The sequence below is a fragment of the Patiria miniata genome, unplaced genomic scaffold (genome assembly GCF_015706575.1).
Source record: "Patiria miniata isolate m_02_andy unplaced genomic scaffold, ASM1570657v1 HiC_scaffold_16, whole genome shotgun sequence".
NCBI lineage: Eukaryota > Metazoa > Echinodermata > Asteroidea > Valvatida > Asterinidae > Patiria > Patiria miniata.
Window position 1 is genome coordinate 4,264,405 of NW_024037054.1, and position 16,987 is coordinate 4,281,391.

Sequence of the window (16,987 nt, forward strand, 5' to 3'; positions counted from 1 at the left end):
ACTTGCACACTACAGAAGTGCAAAGTGAAAGGCCTACCGGTAGCTGTACTTAAAATATTTATCTGAATGCTAACATGTGAATTTATATGTAAATAACGAGGTATCAGTTTTGAGACAACTTTTTGTGATAAAAAACCAAAATCAATTCTTAGAGCACACACATACAAAACCAAGAAAAGCCACATGTTTGCTAACATGCGAATTTATATGTAAATAACAAGGTATCGGTTTTGAGGCAACTTTCTTGATCAAAACAAAAAATCAATTCTAAGAGCAAACAAATACAAAACCAAGAAAAGCCACATGTTTGAAATTTGTTATATACAACATAATCAGAGTGAAAGTTGCTTGTCAGTTTTGATTTGGCATTTGGTCATTTTAAGTTAAGCACTCAATGTTCAAGTTAACTTTGTACAGGGAAAGTGACCGCAAGTATGTCAGTTTCGATGTGATGCGCCAATGAGAGTATTTTAAATGGAAAATTTGAACGTCAAGATCATTTTGCATTTTCTCACCAGCCTCATCACAGTACATCACTGTTCCAAAGTCTGAACCCAACAATGCATGGTGTTCACTGCACCTTGAGCCTGTAACGCTTATGCACTCTCTCCATTTCAAGTCAACCGGCAATCAAACTTGACATCAGTTCTCATCTGAGGCTGTCCAGTTCACCAGAGCCACCAGATCTCGATGCAAAATTGGCCGCATGTATTATGGACAGCCCTTGCTGTTGCCGACTCCATAACATGATTGGGTGACAACTTTGCATCACATTAGCTGTCAATAAATTGACTTAATGAGGACAAATACTTCTTGTACAGGCTCCAATTCTTTTTCCTGTTAAATTGGAAGCAGTGAAATACACAGAACAGTGGCTACAAAAGTCTTTGGTGGGAAACTTTCTGAAACTGTACTGTGGAACAACAACTTCTATTTTAGATGTTACTTCATGTACTTGTACAAAGTTTAGTTTTCGGTGTACTTTTTGAGAGGCAAACCCCTTGCTGCTGAACAAACCTGCAGGTATCCTGCAGTCAAACTTGTCTTGCTGGATTTCGTCGTCATCTGCAAACCAATCTGTTGTTCAGCTATCCATCCAGCGAGCAAATCCAGCGAACCACTTCTTTGTTCTGCTCTTCATTCACGGAGCAAACTTCTGCTGTGTTTCTCCACCCCACGTTATCTGTACAAGACACTGAACTATCACATACTAAACACTGCAAGAGGCTGCACACAAGCAGGAAGATTCTGTGTCAATCATGTGGTGGTACTACGCAAATGTCTCCATCTATGCCCAAGCTGCAACGTCCCTTGCTCAGCTGGACATTCTGGTCTGTACCTTCTTCACCTGTGTCTTCCAGAACCACAGCGACAACTGCTCCCTGGCCTATTCAGCACCCCAGATGGACCATCTACTGATCTGGGATGAAACGGGACCATCTCCCTGGGCAGCGATGAATGAATCCTTTGATGCACCAAGCAATGAAAGATACAAACTGTTGAACCACTCATTGCTAATCCTTGCTTTTAAGAATCCGGCAGAGGCTGACCAGTTTGTGTTTTCCAGTACTCAGACTGTGTTGTATGGTTTTGTCCTGCCTGTCCTTAAACTATTAGGGATCCTATCCATTCTGTCTTTTTTCTTTACCCTTTGCAGAGTTGCCTCCATGCGGAATATCACTAATTTCTATCTGACTAATTTGGCTGTTGCAGATTTGATGGTCTTGATTTCAGAGTCCACTTATCAGCAATGTGTGGCTTTGACAACACAATCTGAATTGGATGCATCATATTTGGGGAACTCAGCCCAAGCAGTTTTTATTCTCTTAACGTACACATGCGATGTTGGTGTGATTTCATCTATAGCCTTTGTAACAATGCTGTCTTATGGTAGATATTTTGCCATTTGTTACCCTTTCCAACACCGTAATCTCAATCTGAAGCGACGGGCTATACGGGCAGCAGTTTGCATATGGTTTCTGTCTTTTTCCGTGAATTTGATCGTTTTCTTTAATCAGTTTCTGGGCTTTAATGTACCACCAATGAAATGTCTTGTTTGGCCAACTGAAGAAAAGTATAAACATCTATCAGGTAATGGGCATATGTTTTTTAATGATGATGAAACTTTGAATCTGGTTGTAAGTTACATGTTTTTCTGTGTATTCATGTTGAGTTTGATCCTCACAGTCACTTTCAATATCCTCCTTATTAAGGGACTGCATGCACCAAATCCAACCGGTGATCAGATCCGAGGTCCGTCAAAACATCTACGAAAAGTTACTCTAATACTAGGCATCAACACAGCCGTGGTATTTGTCTGTTCTCTGCCCCAAGCTATATATGCCCTCATTGCAATTTTAGTGCGAAGCAGGGAAGAAGTGAATGTAAATGATGATGTGAAATGGAAGTTGGATGTGTTGATTGCTTGCCTCAGAGTCTTGAACTCTTCCATTAATTCAGTCATATTCAATGCTGGAAGTGGAAGGTACAGGAAGGCCTTTAAGCAAGCCTTCTGCTGCAGAAAGAGGCAGCAAGTACCAACGAACAATATTCCTCTGCAGACATTACCGAGAGCAGATCCTGCAGATAGGATCAGATTGCAGGATCCAAAGGCCAAACTCCCCTCCTAGAGAGAAAAGAAAAGAAATAATGTTATCCTCATAGTGCTGCAGCCGAACCCCAAACCGAACTAAAATAGCCAAACATGGCATTCCGAACCAAACTGGACCGAACTGAAATTGTCGGTTTAGAAGTTTGGGAAATTTACTTTTTTGATAGTGCTAGAAATGCTAACGCTTGCAATGAAAGGGCAAAATTGAAATGCACGAATGATTGAATTCACAGTGTTAACAAGTCACTATGTTCATCTTCATTGTTTGGTGGGCTAAACGCCACGATTGTCCGTCTTTGGTATGCATAATCCGTACAACGTAGCATTGCTATAGTGTAGACCATGTGTACACATAATGCAAGTCGTGCGTGGTAAGTAAAATCACTGCATTGTTCAATAAATAAAAAGACCCCCAAAATAGACAGAGCGCATTCGTGCAGGCTAGAGGGGTTACTGGTATTGCTCACAATGTGGTATTGCATGTATTGGAGAAACCACATTTTTATTGCGCGCGCTGTGGTAGCAATGTTCATGTATTTTGTTTCCGCAACCGTAGTGCAGGAAGTCGATGCCAATGCGTGATTTTCTAAATTTACACAAAGGATTTTGTTGCGCTTTTTGTAGGGGACCAAGAGTAACACGCCGACTTGAGCGAAATGGCGACTTACCGAAAGCCGATTTACAGCTTGATCTGGCAAACGTACAGATGTATGTATGTACATTGTACATGTACTTCCGATCCGAACCAATGTTCGAGGAAAAAAATCCGATATGAACCGAACCGAACCGAACCTGGAGGATTAATTTCAGCACTAAATCCTCCTTCCAAAAGTTTCTTTAAATTCCAAAAGCTGAATAGTGATTCATTTATCGTTGAGAAACACAAATGAGAAACACTGGTATTCACTGACGTCAGTTTTATGTTGGGGGAGGCATGGCTTACTTTGTTTTAAAGAAATACCCCAACTCCTTCTACCACTGCATTTTTGATTTCCGCAAATCAACAGATTTCCAATGTAAAATAAATTAAGTCTAAACACTCTTTTGATTGGCACATTTCTGTAAATGACACTGTACATAGAACTACCAGCATAGACAGATATTACTGACAGTTGTTTCCATGTAAAATTGAAAAGGAAATATATTACATTTGTACAAAGATTGTAATGGTATTAAACTTACTGTATCTTCTATGCTGTTATTATGTGTGTTTCCTTTGTCGTTCCATCTGCGGGCTTGTTCTTGTTTTATGCAATCCTTGTTTTCTATGGGTTCCCCCTGAATTAGGCCCCCCAAAAAAGTCTCTGGTTTCTGGTATGCGCGCGCGTCGCCGTAGCCATGCGCGTCGGCAAAATGAAAAAAAAAATTCAAAGAAAGTTGATGTCTCAAAACCGCCAACCTCACTGGTTTGACTGGAATCCTGCTGCTGCACAATTTTAACGTGTTTTTTTTATGGGGTTATGATCGAGAATAAGCTTTATTTGGCCTCTCTGGCACGTCTGGACTCTCATATATTTGCACTAAATTTAGTCAGGCACCATTTTGCAGTCATCAGCTGACACTTGAAGCAAAAAAAAAAGTAAGAAAAAAAATAGCAAGCTCCATACCAGAAACCGGAGACTTTCCTTTTTGTCCTTAATTGCATTTGTAATGCCATGAATGCTAGTAATATAATTAGATCTCCGAGAAAGTCTTTCTGTAACATTTTCATTTGTTAAAAGATTTTTGTTGGCCGGTTTTAAACACTCCACACCAGTTGGAGTCTGGATGTTGATATTCGGGTGATTATCAGCCTACAGACTCCAATTGGTCTTATAGTGTTTGTAATACCGATCAAGTGCATATTTATTCCCATTCATAAATACCTTTTCGGTCAAAAATGATGTTGATAAAATGTCCAGTAGTGTTGGGTGTATTGGGGAGGGGCTTGCCCAACTACCTCCTCAAGATAGGTACACGTAGGTGAGGGAAATTGAGCATTATTCTGCACAAACCCCACCTTCCCTGGTGTTTAGTCATTCTTAAATGTTACAGGATAAGTGTGAATTGGGAACCATTAAAATATAGGAACCATCATATTTTTGTGGTGTAACTGGGGGGTGTTACTTTCTGTAAATAGCGCCCTCTTTGGTTATTGCACAGAGAAGTTTAATGAGTTGACAGAGCTACGCGTTATGACGAACTGGTTACTACCAACTGAAGTCAATCAACTTTCACATTACGAAAGTGAAGTATTCCTTTCAACTGAAGTCAATCAACTTTCACAATACGAAAGTGAAGCATTCCTTTGGCAGGCCTAGCTGCACTTCCAATAGTTTCCCTTGTTTAGGAGACTTAATACTTTTTAATAGTGAAAGTTTTTTTCAATAATGCTATCAGTTTTCAAAGCAAGTTTTGTGAGAAAATCAACTTCAATGAGCTCCCAACAAAGAAACTTCTGCTTCCTGGTTTAGAAATCAAACGGGACGTCCCCATCATCTTGTGATTCAAATAACCATCATTCAAGGTCTTGATTATTCAAAAAAAATTCATGTAGGCCTTATGCAAAATTCTGATGCCTCGCAGACAAAAACGTTAATCGGGTACCGCAGTACAAAGGTTAACAAAAGGCAAATGGTAAATGTGATTAATTCTTGAGAACTTGGTCACTTGTCACATTTTGTTGGCATGAGTAGCGAGCTAGATGGAAAGTTCCGGTGAAATTGGATAACCATGATTCGGTTTGAAACAAAAATTAGGATAACTAGATTTTGAAATCTCCCAATTCTCCCACCACTTAATGAATTAGGTTTTAATAATTAAAACTGTTGCAAGATTTATAGAATGACTTGAGAGTGGTCCAATCTTCTTTTTCTAGGTACCAAAGTTTTCCTTTCAATGACTTAAAAAAAAAAATATGTTATTTTTTTAAATTTTTTTATTTGGGTGTTTTTTGCACATTTGATTTTCCCCAAAATGGCGGCCAGTAATCATAACATCGTTATGGTACGGTACATGCACACATACAATCATAAAGTAACTGACTGTAGATGGTCGGCCAAAAGTGGTTTATACTGTTGAGAAGACCGCATCACTTCAGTTAACAATTGTTGACTGCTGTGATGTGGGATATGATGTTTTGAACGCCCGAGGGGCGCATTCGCCTCGGCTGCTGTGCGCCCTGAGGATGTTATGCACCCCGAGTGTGCTCAAAACGTCATATCCCACATCGAAGCAGTCAATAATTGTTTTGTTATACCTTTGTCTTGGATTCTTTGGATTTTGATGTAAAAATCATGAAAACAAACAGCATTAAGGGGGAGTGTGTGGCCTCGTGGTTAGGGTTCGTGACTCATGATCAGATGGTCCGGGGTTCGAATCCAGCTGCTGGTCATATATTGTGTCCTTGGGCAAGACACTTCACCCCCACTTGCCCCTCTCCACCCAGGAGTATAAATGGGTACTGGCATTAGCTGGGGAGTGACCTGCGATGGACTAGCATCCTATCCAGGGGGAGTAGAAATATTCTCAGTTGTTTCATGCTACTGAAACTGGAGATAAACGCCGACCTGATGGACTGTGCCATGACTTTGTATGACCTTAACACGTGATTGTTCTGGGCCAATGAAAATACGGTGTTCAAAACAGAGGTATAACAAAGCTTGTTGTTGGTTACCAACAGCTAAAGTTTCAGGTACATGTACCTTACCAGATTATCAGTCATGACATTTACCAGCAAGAACATCTGTAACTTAATATTTTTTGTGGCCCTAATTTCTCCATCCCCAGAAACCGACTTGGCAACAGGAAGAGATGATGAAGCAAAAGCAGATGGAGGAGCAGCAGTGGCAGGAACAGCAAATGCTGGAACAACAGAGGGAAGAGCGGCAAAAGCAGGAACAGCGCCGGCAGGAGGAAGAGCAGAGAAGACGGGAGGAGCGGAGGAAACGGGAGGACCTTCGAAAACGGGAAGAGGTCCAGCGACAAGCCGAAGCCTACGTGATGAAACTGGAGGAGGATCAGCGCCAGACGGAAGCAGAGGAGCAGGCGAAGAGGCGGCTGCAGCAACTGGCCGCGGCCGAGCTGAAGAGGAAAGAGGAGGAACGCAGGAGGCACGAAGAGAAGATACAGAAGGAGAAAGAACGACAGGAGCGACTACGCTTACAGCGGGAAGAGAAGAAGAGGAAAGAAAACCTGAAGAGGAAGGAAAAGAGAGAGATGCAGAAAAAAAAGGGTGAGACGGTATTCTTATTTTTATTTAATTCTGGTAGTTAAACCAAGGATTCCTCAAAAGCGCCCTAGGCACTGTAGCTCACAAGCCTGAAGAAACCTGTAGAGAGGAGACAATGAGAAGAAATTACAGTTTAGAGGTGAGAGGAAAACCCCAAAAGAAAATTGTGGGAATAACCCATGGAATCAGGCAGGGACTGAAAACCCAACCCACATTTTGGCCCAGGCCCGAAACCGAAGTCACACAGCTGTGGAAGGCAAGGAAAGTACCGCTAGCCAACCTTGACTATTCAGCGATCACCATTTATACTGAGGGCACCACACTCATGTGCATGTTGCATAAACAGTTGTAAATTGAAGGTGCGCATGTAAAAATCTTATTGGTTGAAGGAATACTGAAGGCATGTGTCCGTGCACAAACACGAGAGGGCAATTACTTACCACATTCGAGAGCCCCGTGGACAGGACACACCACGTGCGCATACTGGATCGCAAATTCCATCATATGAATAGCTTGATTGTGGTACCAGCTGCCTATCAGGTTTGAACCAGCCAGCCAGCCCCAGCAAGCTCTGTGGTCGAGTGGTACTTGTAAGACCTCTGCTCTAGTAGGCAGGAGGTCATGGGTTCGAGTCCCACCTGACTAGTTTTGTGAATTTTTCTTTGCAATCACTTGGCACGACACTGAGCAAGCAGTATTTATAAAATACGTCAGTGAAGGGTGAAACCCTGTATTGAATTTACAATCACCTTGATGAAAATACCATCACATGAATTGTTTTACAGAGGCAGAAGCCAAGCTTAACACTTACCAGAAAGGCTTGCGCCTGCAGGGGCAGGGCAAGCATGACCAGGCCGTTTGTCTCTTCTTGGAGTTCATCGGCAAGGAGTATGAGAACACGGTGATTTACCGCGAAGTCCAGCGCTGCCTGACGGTTCTGCTGGAATCACTGGAGCATTGCCAAGGTAACAGTGTTGGGATAAGTTTGCATTATCCCAAAAGTAACCTACCAAATTATTATCAAACAGCTTACTTGGATTCAAGACCGTACCGTTATTACACACCCTGTTAAATTGTTCTGTCTAGCTTGCTGTCATGAAGAAATGCGGTATGTTTTACAGGAGTCTGAATAAGACTCTTCCCACAATGAAGGTATCAGATTGTAAACAGTACTGATGACTCCACTGCAAGAAATTGTTCAAAATCTGCAAGTAATACCTGATATAGCATGATACACAGTGGAACATCACTATACCGAACACCGTTATACTGCACATTCAGATATACCGAACATCATCCTTGGTTCCCAATTTTGCGTAAAAACGTACCGAACATTGTTGTTGAAAAATGTCAACAGAAGAGTGACAAGTGGCTGTTATTTCCCCAAGCCAAGGAATAGAAGGGGAAAGCCACCCATTGCTGTAGGTAGTAAGCACAAAAACTGTGTAATTACATGAGTCAGTAGTCGGCACGTGTTCAAAGTCGTCTTTCAGTAACTACCAGGGCGTGCAGGGTGAAGTTCTGAATGGCGCTATTTATTGAAAAGTGAGTACCGGAGCACCAGCAGCTTAAAATTACTATACCAAACGATTGCTATTACGAACAAATTCTGTGGATCCCACAATGTTCGTTATAGCGGCGTTCCACTGTGGTATGATATAACCAGACGTTGCATGAGATGTGTCATAACTACTCGTAGACGTCTTCATGCGATCCTGTTCGTAACCCACAGAGATCCCAGACACAGTCAAGTGTGGGGCCCCGCCCACCTTCTGGAACACCACGGTGCAAGAACTGGCCAACCAGAGCAAGTGGTGGAGCCTGTTCCTGCTGTTGGTCGGAGGGAGCTTCAGCGCCAACCGGAACGGTAATGGCGTGGCCCACGGCTGCGATGCATCTGGGGTGTCCATTGTGACATTCTTGGACCAGTGGGAGAGCATCAAGATGGCCCCAGGACGTCTGACCATGGTGAAAGCCTTGTTAGAAGTGAGTGTTGAACTGTTTTATCAAATTAATGGTAGAGCAGAAGCTGGTCTCTGGCCTCATGTATGTGAGGCGTTCTGGCACTATGAGATGGAACTGGGTACAAGTAAGAGCGGAGAAAATGAAAAAAAAACAGTATCATGAAAACATTACAAAACACTTGGCTAATACAGTGGAACGCCGCTATACTGATCACCGCTATACTGAACATTTGGCTATACCGAACATCATCCTTGGCTCCCGGTTATTATGTACAAAACGTACCGAACGTTGTTGAAAAAAGTCAACAGATTAACAAAAAATGTACCAGTTATACACGTATTAAACACTATTTGGGCCACTTTTAATTCCCGAACATCAAACGACCCATAGTTACATCGTGTTTGAATGTTGAACATGTTGAAGAGCGATAGATGCCTATTTTTCCCAAGGAATAGGAGGGAAAACCACCCATTGCTAAAGTTTCGTGACAAATCCTCTTGCGGTCGCGGGATGTGAGAAATGCCAGTTCACTATTGGTCAAAAGAGGGTACCACAGTTCAAAATCACTATACCGAACGATCGTTATTACGAACACTTTCTGTGGATCCCACGATGTCCGTTATGTAAATTCAGCTCTTGTAAAGGTTTGTTCCAAAATTGTCGACATGCCTAGGAACAGACCAACTGGTGTTGACGACAGATGATTTGTCTAAGTATGTAGCGATATTTTGTAAGGCGTTCTTGCTAAATGAGACGGAATGCACACAAAAATAACAAATGGGGATAATTTTGTTTCTTTGATTTTTAGATTGATTGATGTTATCTTTGATATGTCTACTTCACATAATTTAAAGAAACAGTATAAAAGTTGTTGAATTAATGTGTATTTTTTAAGAAAAAACAATTGGCATCTTTCACTTTCTTAAATACAAAACTCGAAAACTTTTAAGGCTTTTTTGTCAATATGCTACTCATTTTTGACATAAAGTAAATGCAAACTTTTAACAGCCAGAACTTGTGAATTGAATATCCGATTGAAGTGCAACAAACAGCATTGTAAGGAGAATTGTATTCTCTTTCCTAATACCAGCAAAACCTCATTTTGACCTTTGCCCAGTTCTGCCTCATTTTGCCAGAACACCTCACATATACCTACTTATCTGGGTGGTGAATAGCAATTGTGGTAAAGTGTCTTGCCAGAGAACACAAAATACCATATTCCTATCAGGATTCAAACTCATTGCACATGTGTCGGACACTCTTAACAACACTCTGAGCATTGGACCACAGCACTCCAGATAATTTTTGGTCATTTTTCCCGGCAGAATAAGGCCAAACCCGACGGCCTGTTGAATGACCCTGTGACCCCGTTAGTCCACTGTCTGCGGACGGAGAACTACGAGCTGGCCACTCTGCTCCTGACGTATGGCGCATCGCCCGCACTCCTAATCGTTGACCCCGGAGACACTCCACTTCACTCTGCACTCAAGATTGGCTTTAAACAGGATGGTAAGGGACAACTCTTGAAAGTAAAATAGATTTACACTCAATTACCAAGATGTGTATCAATCAAATCTAGTTTTCAACTCGTAGTACAGCAAACTAAGCCCAGCCATATTATTATGGTTTATTTCTGGTAATGAAATCAAGGATTCCTCAAAAGCGCCCCAGGCACTGTAGCTCGCAAGCCTTAAGAAACCTGTATGAGAGAAGACAATGAAAATAAGTTACAGTTTCAGAGGTGGGAGGGAAAACCCAGAAGAATATTTTGGGGGACAAATTGTAAACTGCATAAAAAGAAAAAATGTTAAGTGTTTTCTTTCAACAAAATCAAAACAATTCACATGCATCCCTATGAGAAATGTTTTCGTTTTGCTGAAAGAACACTTACTTTTTTTGGTCATCTGTGGACAGAACATTAAAACAATGTTTGTGTTCAAAATTCCGTAACTTGAAAACTCCATGAGTGATTTGAATGATTCTATTACTAAAAGAAAGCTTAATGACTGGGCTTTCATATCCTAGATTTTGAAAGTGCTACATGCTTTCAAAAATAAGTCCTGCCATTTGGTTTTCGTTTTTTTTACTCACCCTGTATATCTTTGGTAAAATTGTATTATAAGCTCCGTCCAGAAGTCTCTGGTTATTTTAACGTGCCACATTTTGGCCTTACCGGTACAGATCGTAAATTTGCCGTGCTGGAACTTCTCCTGACGAAATACTCCGCAGACCCCACCGGCACCACCTACCTGGACAAGAACGCCCGAGACCGGGCGGGGAACACGCTGTTCCACCTGGCCCTCACAGGGGGCTCCAAGAACCAATCATTTAACGCCATCAAGGTCCTGAGCCAGCACAAGGTCAACCCCTGGCTGCGGGACCATGGAGGCCGGGTACCGCTCAGGATGGTGACCAACAAAGACCGGCGCTACATGTTCCTGGCCGAGGCAGCCAAGTACTACGACAGTACCAGTGAACCTGCACAGAGTTCATCCAGAGGTAAAAATAATCCACAGATGGAACAAATCTGTGGAAAGCCTGAAATAAAACCTTTCTGGCCTTTAACAAAGCGTTTAGATTTAATAGTAAGGGGCCATTAAAATTTTGATGTTTTTAGATTTGGAATTTTTTTTTCGATTTTTTTTTCCAAAATTTTTGATGTTTTTAGATTTAGAATTTTTTTTTCAAAATTTGTTTGACCCACCCACCCAATCCGATTTTCGATCTTAAAATATTGACTTTTTAATCAATAAAAACATAACACATGTCCAGTTCAGTGACGGCAGAATGCTGTATGTATATGGTACCTTTACACCAATGACAAGGCCAACCCGTATTTCAGAACCGGCTCTTTTCAGAACCACACATACTCACAAAAGAGATTTTGCCACATGGTGCTACCACAACAACTTATCTTATCAACATTATTCATTTATAACATAACTTTTACTCTAACTTTTATCTTTTTTTGCGGTTGCATAGAGTCTAACCAGAGTGGTGCTGATGGCATCCATGTTTCTGGCGTCCCAGACGATTGGTCCAAGGCAGACAGGGGACCGGGACGGGACGGCCACCACCAGCAAGCAACAGCGAGAACAGCCGAGCACGTGCCCCGCAAGGAGAAGCTGCGTCGCGAAGTAGAGCTGCTACTGAGTGCCATGCCAATATATGTCCCGCAGCAAACAGGACTAGACCAAGCAGGAACCACTGTGACAGCGACACTGTCGAGAAGCGGCCCGCGACAAGTTGAGAACAGGGAAGAGGCCTCAAGGAAAGAAAAATTGAGACAGGATGTTGAAGATGAAGGTGAGATAATAGAGAGACGTCCAAAAAATTGTGACAGGTATCAATAATCTTTGGGTAGGGTGACTTCAGATGACTTGAGACATATGAGGTCAAAGGTCATCTAGGGGTCAAATGAGGTCATTGTTGTTTTTTGTTATGTAAACTGAAAAGTGCTGTCATATGAAAAGTCAGACTTCACTCTCAACCAAACTTTGTGACAATCTTTGGGTAGAGGGACTTAAGATGACTAGAGATATTTGTGGTCAAAGGTCATCTAGGGGTCAAATGAGGTCATTGTTGATTTTGGTCAACTGAAAAGTGTGCTTACTAACTGACTGTATAAATACTGCCAGCATGCCAGGGGGATCACGCACGTTTTACTTGCAGTATTTTTTTAAATTTTGCAATTCGTTTTGCATATTTGTGATCCTAAATATGTCTAAAATATACTGAGGAAGTTTCAGACTGTAATTTTGGCTCTAGAAATGAATCGTTTAAAGATGATTTGAAGAGATTTATCCAAATTGGTGACAGTCAATTTTCTCTGTTTTCACTCTTGTGATGTAACAAATTCCAAATGGGTATAATTTTGCCAAGAAAAGTCCGAAATTACAGTATCAAAGATATTTACAGTATCAAAGATATCGAAGTATATTGACATTGATATTATGAACATGCTAGTGCAATGAAATTATTATATGACCATTCTAAGCCAATGAAATTACTGTATCTGAGACATTGGTATCTGTGCAGAAGTACCCCCTCAACGGTAAGAAAGGGAGAGTTGAGGGAGACCTCTGGGAGAAACATTCAAACGCTTGCCGACATCACCTGATGCTCATGTGAAGAAGCTGTGGCTTTGTGCACATTCAGACCGAAATGAGTCGTGCATACTTTGTGCTATACTGTCGCGAACTAGTATGAATGTATAAACACTGCCTTATGGGGTACCGGAACAATGGGAGGTACCCCACAAGGAATGCCCACTGACTTGCGGGGTACCGTTTTGGTACCCCACAAGTTTTTCACAAAATAGATATATGGATTTTACTCAAACTAGGAATTTCCAAGGTGGGTTGATCCGTCGCAAGTGGAAGAGTTTTAGAAAAGGGATATGAAGTCCGAATTTCAGCCCAGGAAATTAATTCTGGTTAAAATAAGAGCATTTTGACATTAGTGTGCGACATCGCAAAATTTTAGTACACGAGAACAAAGGAAGTACCCGACTTCTATGCCTTGTAAGTGTGGGTGTGCACATGGTGCGTCTCGTCCACTGGGCTTTCGAAAGTGGTCAAAAAGCATCCTCGCTTGTGTGCGTACGGAGCCCATTGAGTATCTCTTGTGTTTCTGTTGCTTATCACAGAAGAAAAGATGGATGAAGAAGATGAAGAGGTAGATGATGATGACGACGATGATGAAGTAATGGGGGCCATTGATGCAACAATCTTTGATGATTTAACCTGGGAGGTAGAGTGCACTGCAAAGGTATGTGTCTAATGAGCTCTCTGCACAAAGTTTTTCCTCAATAGCACAAAAAAACGTGAACCAAACCAACAAAATAGTTGACCAGTCACCAGAGTTAGTTTTGAGTTGTTGAACCATCGCAAATCCTGCTCAGTGGAAATTTCTATGAGTATTAAAGGAAAAGTGAATATTGCCACCTAAATAAAACGTTCATTTTTCAGTATAGGAAAATTTTATTTGTAGACAGCCCATAAATTATTAGCTAATAAAGCTAATGGTAATAAAGTAAGAAAAATCTAAAAAAAAAAACACTCTTGTAAATTTCCAATTTGCTTAAACAAAAACATCAAACCGCCCTCTCCACCAAAACAAGGATTAAATCACAAAAAAACTACTTATACTAAGACGTCGAACTGAGTAATATATCAAAATATAGACTTAGATATCTTCTTTCCACTGCACAAGAAACCACAGTATATTTAGGCGAGACACCAAAAATACATTGACCGTTCGCACGCGTGCGCACGCCAGGAACGCATCCCTTTGTTCCAGCTACGTCCTGTTCGCACGCGTGCGAACGCGTGCGAACGGCACTCCCGTTCTGCACGCGTTCCATTACAACAAAAGGCCAGTTACAGTCTGTGCACACAGGAAGAACTCAGCAACACTAAAAGTATGCGAAGAAAAATGTGTTTAGTCCTCGCCAGAGGAATGTTACATGTACTATAAACTGGCACCATCATGGGCAAGCAGCGTCATCGGGAAAAAAATTGTTGTGTAAAAATAACCTTGGAGATTTAATCCAGGCACAATCTATCATGGAACAATCCCAAGAAACCTAACTCCGTTTTTATTATGCTGAACAGTAACGATGTACCCTAATACTGAGCCTGACCTAATTTCGATTTAACGCATTTCTTTTGTTAATTTAGTAGAACGCTGATTGTTATACTGGCCGGCAGCTACATTCCAGAAGTGACTCCATGCACCTGCCTTGTATCAACAAAGATATACACATTGTATAATTTTTTAAGGTCCGCTGTCTATCATTGTGTAGAAATATATTTTGGGATTTGACTTCAACTCAAGGTGTTTTTTTTCTGTTCGTCCAGTCCAACAGCATTATTTTATTTCGAGTACCCAGCCTAGGGATTAACCTAGATATATATTGAACCTAGACGGGATTTTGTTAAAGCCCTGTCCGTCCGACCGCGTTATTATTGTTACATGTATTACGATTATCCAGCACATAAACCCTTCCCATCTGAGCATTATTTTTTATTGCAACCTGCAGCGCAAAGTGTTTTTCCGCCCCGTCCAACCGCGTTGTTATTATATTTATTCCGAGTATCCAGCCTACAAAAAGTATTAACTCTTTCCATTTCGGCGTTCTTTTTATTGGAACCTGGACCAGAAAGGGTTTCTTTTTTCGCCCCACCCCAGCGACCGCGTTATTATTTTCATTCCGAGTATCTCAGCATTATTTTTTATTGGAAACTAAACGAGAATTTTTTTAAGCCCCTCCCAACCGCGTTATTATTTTTATTCCGAGTATCAGCATCATTTTTATTGGAGCCTAGAAGAGATTTGTAATTCTTCAATTATTTAGGGTTTATATTATGTTATTATTATTTATATTTATTTCAATGCAGGACCCTAGGCCTAATGAAAACCACCTTTTTACTGTTCTGGTTAATCCTGGATAAATAAACGTTTAAATCTATAAATAAATAAATGGGTTTCTTTTTCGCAGAATGAAAATAATATAACGCGGTTGGGCGGGGCAGGAAAAAATCGATGATGGGCCTATGCAGGCTGGGCACTCGGGAAAAACGCGGTTGGGTGGGGCGGGGAGAAAAGGCCTTTCTGATCCAGGTTCGTCTTTCTATGCACGCACGGTAGCGTGAAAGTCCGACATCAGCCGATTATGTATGACGTTCACAGGGATACCAGCGCAGCGTATTATGATGTACACGCTGGTACCCTGCTATCTTTTGTATGCACATGTAGTTTCTCATCAAGGGGAAATCCCTTTTCGCACGCGTGCACAGCTCACCGGCAGTTGCTGGAAATTGCCTCCGACTTGTTTGTTTGTTTTTAATTCTGGTGCATATTTTTGGAAACAGATGAGTAAAACAAGTTCCTGAAACCATGAGATATAAATTCAGCCCGCATCTGGGTGACTTTGATCCTGCTGCGTTTAATTCACAATTATTTGTGCACGTTGGTGTAGTAATCGAAACTATACAACGCAATACATCTCAAGTCTCAAGGCAGCTTGAACTAGGTAAGTTTCGCATATTGATACACATTCACGTACGATTATTTGTTCTGATTTAAAATCTTCATCCTTTCTTTTTTTAGGCACAGCAAAATGTTATAACTTGACTGTTATTTATACCATCATTATAAAATCTCCAACATGAAGGCCCTATAACTCAAATTTTGGTGCGATTTTGTCTTTTGCTTTTATATCTTGCGTCAAAATAAAGTTTCGTTTATTAGTCTCGTTTAATAATACAAAATAATATCTTACTTGTTACTGCTTTTCCTTGAATACAACAAAAACAAGCAAAATAAAATAAATGTACATGTATACGTATCTTCTTCGAAAAAATATCCTTTTTCTTTTTATTTAAGTGAAGGCTCTGGTGACAAGTCGGCACTGGATGGACAGCATGAACTGGCTGATTTTAGGGTACATTAGCTGTTGCTCATGATCATCATCGTATACATGTACATGTATATTTGAAAAATACAACAATATTTCTCGGATTAATTTGTCAACTACTATACTTTAATAATACAGAATATAGTATTAATAACACAGAGCGGTACTTACTTTTTTGACAAGGACAAAAATGCTCATACATTTGTTGGATGTTTTGAAAAATCCTTGTCTGCAGAAACTACAGACCATGATATGATTGATGGCAAGTAAAATTGACGTCGGAGCTGACTCATTTCAAGTACACTTCTGCAAATGATGATTATTGCGATAGTTTAAATGAAAAAAAAACAATCAACTTATTCAGTGAAAACATTTTATAAACAGCTGTAGAGACGTACATCTTGTGAAAAATATAGCTTTTGAATTTAAATACATAAAATTTGCAAGTCATTATAATGTAATAAATATGATAATACGCGTTGTCAGTGTTTTTCTGAGTTTCTTGATCCGGTCTGCTCAGACTATGCAACGTAGTAATAAATGGTTGGCAAACAATTATCTGATGTATATTTATTATCCGATATATAATTTTCAGCCACAAAACGATTAAAGGTACAATTTAGATAACGCCTGTCTGATTAAAAAAAATGATTCACATTAATTATAAGCCTGCTCATTTTGTCACGACGGAACGTTTATCTGTGTGCCTTTCTCTTGTGGTCAGCAACATCTTTCTTGCTGGTGAACACATATCTGCACCCCTCCTCTTTGCAGCGCCCCA

At 40.8% G+C, this 16,987-nt stretch overlaps 2 protein-coding genes across 2 annotated transcripts in view; both read left to right on the forward strand.

Annotated features, from left to right (window-relative positions):
* Positions 1 to 1,250: 1,250 nt before the first annotated feature.
* LOC119722714 (kappa-type opioid receptor-like) lies at positions 1,251 to 2,880 on the forward strand. The gene has a single exon (XM_038192970.1). It carries the CDS (start codon positions 1,260 to 1,262, stop codon positions 2,628 to 2,630), a length of 1,371 nt encoding a protein of 456 aa, XP_038048898.1. The 5' UTR covers positions 1,251 to 1,259; the 3' UTR covers positions 2,631 to 2,880.
* A 3,474-nt stretch (positions 2,881 to 6,354) lies between these two features.
* Positions 6,355 to 16,987, forward strand: part of LOC119722715 (TPR and ankyrin repeat-containing protein 1-like) — a 43,668-nt gene continuing 33,035 nt past the window's right edge. The window contains exons 1-7 of the mRNA XM_038192971.1: positions 6,355 to 6,824; positions 7,607 to 7,786; positions 8,554 to 8,807; positions 10,112 to 10,295; positions 10,968 to 11,285; positions 11,769 to 12,092; positions 13,435 to 13,556. Of these exons, the coding sequence (XP_038048899.1) occupies positions 6,404 to 6,824; positions 7,607 to 7,786; positions 8,554 to 8,807; positions 10,112 to 10,295; positions 10,968 to 11,285; positions 11,769 to 12,092; positions 13,435 to 13,556 (1,803 nt within the window). The 5' untranslated portion in view covers positions 6,355 to 6,403. The remainder of the gene's footprint in view (positions 6,825 to 7,606; positions 7,787 to 8,553; positions 8,808 to 10,111; positions 10,296 to 10,967; positions 11,286 to 11,768; positions 12,093 to 13,434; positions 13,557 to 16,987) is intronic.

What these genes read in the sequence shown, in the direction of transcription:
- LOC119722714 (XM_038192970.1), top strand. Translation starts at nt 1,260, where the DNA reads ATGTGGTGGTACTACGCAAATGTCTCCATCTATGCCCAAGCTGCAACG.